Source organism: Chaetodon trifascialis, chromosome 14 (assembly GCF_039877785.1).
Source record: "Chaetodon trifascialis isolate fChaTrf1 chromosome 14, fChaTrf1.hap1, whole genome shotgun sequence".
Taxonomy (NCBI): Eukaryota; Metazoa; Chordata; class Actinopteri; order Chaetodontiformes; family Chaetodontidae; genus Chaetodon; species Chaetodon trifascialis.
In genome coordinates, this window is record NC_092069.1 from 26,550,001 (window position 1) to 26,558,170 (window position 8,170).

The following is an 8,170-nucleotide window of genomic DNA, read 5'->3' on the forward strand; positions in this document are numbered from 1 at the left end:
AGCATCCCAGAAGAAGACATGAAATCACAAAGTCAGAGGAGCCCACAGCGGATGGGACGCGTCAATCAAAGGGAGAGACACGAAAAACAAAAACAATGCTGCTGTTCTGGACGTTTGACCAGCGTTGACACCTGAAAACAGAGTCAGTCCTCCCACATTTGAATATGCACCTGAACGCCGAGCGGCGGCCTCGATGACAACAGCACGACCCCGAACAGACGAGAGCAGCAGTCGAGAGTCGGCGCCGAAGAGAACTGATTCATCAACGCGGCCGCGAAGCGAGCCAACGTATCCCCGATCGCTTCCATCTTCCTCCTGAGTGTGTGTGAATCATCCGGCAAAGATAGCAGCCAGCAGCTCTTCACTGTCAGCAGCTTCAACACTCATCCTCCCTCCTGTGCTTCCACCCAGACAGTCCTGCCGCAGAGCCAACAGGACGCTGGGATTCAGGCTGATGATCGAGGTGAATTAAGATCCCCCCGCTGTGTTTGTAATGGGGCGAAAAAGATCAAAGACCTGCAGTTTGTTTCTTTAGCGGGCGTCAGGAAAGACGATAATCATCTCTTTGTGTCCTGATACGGAGTTTCACTACGGGTGCCCCTGTGGTCCAATCACCAGAGCTGCTGATGATGGGACTCATCAGTTGACGAACCTCCTGCTGTCCAGCAAATCATGTGACTTTTAGTTTTTCACCGCGTCACGGGGAGCAGCGCTGGAAAACATCATGGCAGGATGCAAAGTTTAAGAGACGGTGTTGGAGTGGCGGGAAGCTGCTGGCCGAGCGCCAGAAACCTGAACTCTGATTTTCAGCCACAGCGTAGGACAGTTATGCTAACGTAAGCTAGCAGACTGATGTCTCAAATCTATTTTAACTGATTTCCAAACACCAAACTTCAGCTGCTAATGAGCTAGCATCTGTTAGCGGTCTGTCTTCAACAGAGTCAGATGAGCAGGATGTGTTTAGCCTAGCTTAGCATAAAACTGTGAGGAGAAAGCAGCTTCCCCAGCGGTGTCAAAAACACAGCACGAGACAAAAACAACTAAAACTTGATTAACGAAATCGCTGATAACTGAAAACTGATAAAGACAAAACCATGTGATTATCAGTTATGCTAACATTATGCAGCAAGTTAGCGGTAAGCTAGTCCTGAAGCTCTGACTGTGTGCAGATGTTTTCACATCAGACGTCAGTGAAGACCCTAAAATATCAATATTTAACAACAACCTTTATCGAAACTGATCAAAAACTGTAATTTGGTCACAGCTGGTGCTCATGGCCTCATCCAGTCAGTGACGAGAGGTCTCAGGCAGACATTGCAAAAAACAAGAAAGGTGCAGGTGGAAACAGTTTTGTCTAACACACCTCCGTCCTCAGGTGAAGCTGTGTGACTTCGGTTTCGCTCGGATCATCGGCGAGAAGTCGTTCAGACGCTCAGTGGTCGGCACGCCGGCGTATCTGGCGCCCGAGGTCCTGAGGAACAAAGGCTACAACCGCTCTCTGGACATGTGGTCGGTCGGAGTCATCATCTACGTCAGGTAGGAGACTCTGTTGAGGGCCGTCGCTGGTTTTTCTGCTTTTTCATTCAAAAGTTCAGAAATCTTTGTTGCTGCCTGTTTCCTCTTTTCTTTTCAGCGTTCATGGCTGTAATGACATCGTCATCGTTGTGAAGTGATGAGCTCTGAAGGTTGAATCAGTAAAACCCGTCGTTATAATTCTGTGTTTTACGTAAAACTCTGCGTTTCCTTGTGCTCTGCAGTCTCAGCGGGACGTTCCCTTTCAATGAAGATGAAGATATCAACGATCAGATCCAGAACGCTGCCTTCATGTACCCTCCTCATCCCTGGAAGAAAGTTTCCCAGGAAGGTGCGTAAAACCGCGTGAACCCCGATGACGCAGTGAAACCCTGCTGTTTGCCGTCAGTGATCATGTAAACCGGGACGTAGAAGACCGGGTTCCTCTCGTCCGTTTGATCCAAACCAGGGTACATGAACACTCACAGTTCAACCAGGTGATGTTCATTTCTGACCGCGGAGGCTGGCTGCAGTGAAACCACGCATCAGCCTTCCTGTTCCTGCAAATACAAACCCTGTGAACGTCTCCTGTAAGGCTGCGATCAAAGATGGAGGCTTGCATTCGCTTTCTGTGTGACTCTGTGGTTATTTTCTGTCCTCAAACACCACCGGTTTTTATTTCTTGCTGCTGCAGTACGATCGCTCCAACACGTCCTTGAAGTCGGTCTGAAACGATCTCTGCTGCCGCGTGACTCATGTTGTTGTCGTCGTCATCGCCTCTAAATGCGTCTGCCGTGTGTGTGTTGGCTGGAATTGTCCTGTTGACTGCGAGACAGATTTAAATCAGCCTGACTCACCCGCTCCTCGGCCGGATCCCCGAAGCGCTCTTAACCTTCCCTCCACCTCCGACTTCAGCTGCGCTTCAAAATAAACGTTGTAAAAGTCGTTTCTGTCAGCCGCAGGAGGATTAAATGTCAGAGAATAAACTCTCGGTGCGTCAACAAATCTGCATTTTCAAAGATCACTCTAAAAGACGACACTCTAAAGGGCTCCTGTCACAGAAGTCGTTCTTTCCTCTGCCCACGTGCAAACACGAGGAAAGTTTCCTAATGGAGACTCAGTGAAAGTTAGGGCACTTTGAAACTCGTGTCAAACGTCGGATTCGAGTTCACGCACATACAATGAATATTATGCAGCTGAAGGAGTTTAATGTGAAGGCAGTGAAAAACAGTCGAGATGTGCCTCTGATTCGTGTGCACGTCAGGTTTTGTGTTCAGGAGCACGAATTAAAGGAAAACCCTGAGAAATGAGTCACACAGGTGTTTGCCTGCAGGTGTACAGCATGATACAGTTAGCAGTTAGCATCTGATGCTACGTTTCACGCTAAAACTGGAGGAAAGAAGAAACGTTCGAACTGTCTCAGAGGGTTGGGTTACGGTTTAAGTTTAGCTTTAGGTTTAGGCTTGAGGTTCAGGTTTTTTGGGGATTTGGGCTGGGCTTGTTTGGCTCTCAGCTCGTGTTGGGTGGACCGACGCTGCCTCCCTCCCTCCTTTAAAAAGAAAAAAAAAAGCTTGTATGAAAGCGGGTCATGTGACCCTGAGGCAGAGGAATGAGGGAGGGGAGTTCCTGGAAAGAGAGCTGGGCCGACAGATTCGGGGGTATTCATGTGGTGGTCCATTCATGTGCATAATGCCAAGCGATGGAGGCCCCTGTAGACCTGAGGGGCCCCGGGGTCTCAGAGCTGTTCAGACCGCTGACCCCTGAAGAAATGTTAACATCATGTTAGCTTTGCTCATTAGCCCCGGCTGGCCCCTCGTCACAGGGGGGCCTGACCCTGCACCCTCCTCCTCCTCCTCCTCCTCAGCCCTCCCTCTGCCGGACCCTCGCTTTACCTCCACATTCACTCCCTCTTTTTCTCGCCTTTCTTCCTCTTCTGTTCTTTCTCTCCTCGCAGCGATTGATCTGATAAACAATCTGCTGCAAGTTAAGATGAGGAAGAGGTACAGTGTGGACAAGACCCTCAGTCACCCCTGGTTACAGGTAAGATGTCCGTCAGTCAGACAGGTGCGCTGAGGAGTGTTTGGGAGGAGAGAATGACCTTTGTCTCCTCCACCAGGACTACCAGATGTGGCTGGACCTGAGAAGCCTGGAGTCCCGGATGAACGAGCGCTACATCACGCACGAGAGCGACGACCTGCGCTGGCACCACCACGCCCAGCTCAGCGGCCTCGACTACCCCGCGCACCTCGCCAACGGCCCCCGCGGCGACGGCGGCCAGGGGATGGAGCGCTACCAGGAGCAGGAGGAGGAGCTGGAGACCCTCAGCGAGAGGGTCAGCGAACTCTGAGGAGGCGTCTGCTCCGACGTGAGACGAAGACACAAACCAACGAAAGCACAAAGTGAAAAGAGGAGAGGAGGCGTTCAAAGACCCGTTCAGTCCAAACGCTTAACGAGAGAAACTTAAACAAATTAAAATTTCCATGAATGATTCACAGTTTTCCTCCATTTTCTATGAAAAGCAGTGCATTCACTAAAGGAAGCACAAACTCAGATTCATAAGAAAAATATCTCCGCAGGTTAAATTGATTCTTGTTTTTTCATAATTATTTTAGCCTGTAATTAACAAAGCTTACAGTTACAGAACAAAGATATTTATTTTGTCTTCTAGTTATGACGTCCTGGTTTATTGTTAATCTCTTCCCCCTACATTTTACTAAAACTTTCTTTCTTCTTACACTTGATGCTATATAGATTATTTGTCCCTTCATAATCGTTATTTTATCCCAAAGTAAGAAAATCCTTTTTTGAAAGATCTTTTAGTTGCATACAGTATTTAACTCTATTACTCTGTGAGTTATTTTATCTTGTAAATCCATGAGTGCTTATTTAGAGTACGTTCACAGATCTCCATATAATGAAAATCTGCATCATAATCAGAAACTAAAGAGCAGTTTCTCTTTTTTGGGTGCACTGCACGTCCATAGTTGATGGTGTTTTATCAGAGAGGCTCGAAGCAGCACGTCCTCGTTCAGACAATCAGAAAACTGAAGATGCTTTGACGTCTGGAGAAGCTTCCAGTTTGTGTCTCGTGTGTCGTCGTCTCTTTTCTACATTCAATACTTTGCACTGATGATTTCGCCCGAGTTCTGGAAATAAGCCACGGCTTTACGAATGAAGTGAACCACGAGGCAGCGAGGCGCCTCATTTCTGTATATTCAAACCTCATCGAGCGTTTTAAGGCGGCTTTCTGTCACTTTGCTGTAGGTTGGCCACCGTACATTTTATTACACTTTCTTTTAGATTTGACCTTAGAGTAAATGTTCAAAGGCCTAAAACATGAATATATTAATCAAAAGTGAAAATAATGGACTGTTCCAGCTCTAAACTGGTGAGCACCAAAACCATCATCAGCGTTCATCCTGTAATGTTCAGCGTCGGTATTTAAAGCGTCTGTTTCTAAATGTCGGCTCTTCTGACGGCTGTTCTGTCGAGGTTTCATTCCAGAAGGAGATATCCAAAATACTTTTCACAAATAAATCGACTGAAAGTCCGACGGCTACGATGACGCGGCGCGCTAATGTTTCAGGTACCTTTGCTCTCTGAAAATGGATATGTAGCATTTTGGAATGAAAATCCTCAACCGCTCAAAAGACGCCGCCGCCACGTTCCAAAAACCACAAGGCAGACATGTTTTAAGTATTTTTCTGGTTTATCCACAGTTCGCTAACACCGACACGCGTTCAGACGTCACCTGGTTTCACTGAAGGCTGTCTGGACGGCGGCGAGGTGACAGTAGCACGGCAGGTTTCTGCCAACTGTGGTTTAACAGCTAAATGGCCGCTTGTCACTTTGTTCGAAGGCCGTTGAATGTTGTTGTTTTTTTTTTTCTGAGAAAACTGTTCAAACTGTTCAACATCAGATTAAAAAAAAAAGAGGGAACTCCTGTTTTGAAAAAGATACCATAAAGCGTGGAGTTTGACCTGAATGCTACGTAGCTTCTTCTGTAAACGGTATGAATATTGTTAGCTTGTCAGCACGTTTACTGTATGTACAACCCGAACACACGCTGCTCTAGCTCTGTATGGGACGCCACCTCAAACCCACGGTCACGCTGGAAGGTTTGAGAACGTGCTGCACCTTCATCTGAAAACTTAGCTCAGTTAGCCTTTTGACTGTAATGCATTTTTAAAGTTTAGCTTTATGTTTAACGTCAGCTTAAGCTAATTATGAGGATTTATCCCAGGTGGAGTTCTTAGATGAGATAATCAAACAGTCGGTGGATGTCTGGAGAAACTGCTCTCTCTCCTGTCAGTTTCCATTTATGGTAAAGTTAGCTAATGCTAGCTACAGCATGCAAATCTTACAGCATGGTGGCACAGTGGTTAGCAGTGTGATTCATCGACTATTTCAAACCAGCTTGTTAAGAGAACGAAGAGCCAGCGAGTCCAAACTGGAGGAAGTTAGCGTATTAGCTGAACCAGCTAGCTTCGTGGAAGTCTGGAGCCAGCATGTTGCCTGCTAGCTACCATGTTAGCATTAGTTTGTCGGTGACAGTAGCTCGACAACTAGCTCCACAAGGTGTCGCTACGTTACCGAACTTCCAGCGATTTCACTGCACATGAGTTTTTATTCCGTGTTGTTTTTGTTTGTTTATCTCATGACTTGTTTTGAAAGCTGTTATTTTTGTGAACGTTAATCTTGTTATGCTGAAGTCATTAGAGAACGTCCCTTTCAGCAGTTTCTTTAATTGCTGCGCTGAGATCGTAGAACGTGACTACAAACCTTTTTCTGGATTGTTTCATACTCAGACGGCCGCGGTGATCGCAGCGTATTCATTTGAAAGGTTTGGAGTCTATTGGCCTGCGTGGTGCTCGGTGGGCGGTCGTGGCTCAGAAAAGGCCGCCGTCACGCTCTGCAGGGCGTCTGTTTACCGATAAGCAGAGTTTTGACCTCGTCCCATACAGACACGAAGGAGAGCAGCGAGTGTCGCGTTCCCGTGATGCTGCCATCGATCTGAAAAATAAGGGCTGTTTCTCCGAAGCCTCGCGGCCTTGTCGTCTTCGTGCCTCTCTCTCGCTGATCAATGCTTCTGACATTTCAGCTTCACCTGGAACAGAATCGTCACCTGTCTCGTATGTTTCTCTGTGAAGAGGTGACTTATCAAGCATTCGTTGAAATACTTGTTTTGTAATTGTGTGTGCAAATGGTCCAACAGTGGCGTGTGTGTGTGTGTGTGTGTGTGTGTGTGTGTGTGTGTGTGTGTGTGTGTGTGTGTGTGTGTGTGTGTGTTATCTATTGCAAAGAAAGTGTAGGTTAGTGAAGTACGAGAGCTCTGGGTGCTCGTCCATGCAGCTACAGAAGGTGTATATAAGGACCATGAGAGGGACTGTTGGAGGAAAAGGTGAGGTGGGCTCAGGTGAGGACAAGCTGAGTAGTCAGCACGCTAACTTTGAGCTTTGTTTGGCAAGTTGAACTCAGGAGTCCACAGTCAGATGCCGTGATACACCTTTTGTCCTCTGGAGTGCAGACTGATGACTTCTTCTATATATATTTATTCATTTGTATCGAACGGTGTCCCGTGTAAATAAAAGGAGGCAGAACTACACAAAGGCAGCGCTGATGTACAACTTTCACTGAATTTGGCTGCAAGAATATTTTGACTCAGAGACTTAAATTTAACGTACAAACGTCAGTGAATGTCTCTCGATGTTTAAACAATATGGTCACCAGGAAATAATCAAAGGGCTTCTCAGATGAGACTGTCCTGACCAGACGCTGACCAGCAGGTGGTCTCACCTGGCTCTGTCTGCTGAGGTTAGCAGCTGTTAGCAGCTCCTCATGTCTCTGCTAATGTTGAGGATCGTGCAGGATCTGCTGCGTCTGAACCTCATGGTGAGGATGAGACGTCAGGAAGTCACTACAGAAAAATAGTCCTGCACAATTTAACATGATTTAACACGGTTGGCTGTCAAAGCCAGGCAAACTGCTTCCCCCTGCCTTCAGTCTTTGTGCTATGCTAAGCTAAGCTAAGCTAAGCTAAGCTAACTGTGTCCCAGCTCCAGCTTTCTTAGCCTAATTTTTCCTACAAATTTCTACGAGTTCTTGAGAAAATTTTGATATTTTGGGTCCCTCCAGACGAATCCTTTAAGGGCCTCACGTCTGCCAGCGGTGGGTAACAGTCAGGGTTTGTTTGCGTGAGGTTGAAGGTTGGAGGACTGTGTGTGTGGGTGTGTGAAGTAGAGATGAACAGTGTGTTGCAGCTCAGTATTACTGAGGGGAGTGTGTCCATGTTCGGCTCGGAGCTGTTGAAGTGTGTCCATGTGCTGAATGTGGCTTCGCTCCTCTGAACAACCTGCCTGAAGTGCTCACGAAGTGTTTGCAGGAACTTTGAAGATGTATTTTTTCTGGATCATCTTTAAATAAAGATATTTTAAAGTCAACCAGGAGACGAGTTCATTTTCTTCCAGAGTTAACCTCACGAACACGAAGCGGTGTTTAACTTCCACAGCAATGGTTCAGTGTCATGTGGATCATTGACGACGAGGCTGGACATCAACGTTACGGCTTTTCAAAAATTCAACTGAAACTAATTAAACTTGAACTGAAACGCCGTCGCTGAATGTCCTCCGGAGCGAGGCTAGCAGCTTCCCCTCACCTC

The 8,170-nt window shown here is 46.9% G+C and overlaps 1 protein-coding gene across 1 annotated transcript in view; it reads left to right on the forward strand.

Moving 5' to 3' along the window:
* prkd1 (protein kinase D1) overlaps positions 1 to 7,948 on the forward strand; it is a 37,243-nt gene extending 29,295 nt beyond the window's left edge. The window contains exons 18-21 of the mRNA XM_070979084.1: positions 1,376 to 1,536; positions 1,758 to 1,864; positions 3,467 to 3,552; positions 3,629 to 7,948. Coding sequence (XP_070835185.1) covers positions 1,376 to 1,536; positions 1,758 to 1,864; positions 3,467 to 3,552; positions 3,629 to 3,859 — 585 coding nt within the window. The 3' untranslated portion in view covers positions 3,860 to 7,948. The remainder of the gene's footprint in view (positions 1 to 1,375; positions 1,537 to 1,757; positions 1,865 to 3,466; positions 3,553 to 3,628) is intronic.
* The last annotated feature ends 222 nt before the right edge of the window (positions 7,949 to 8,170 follow it).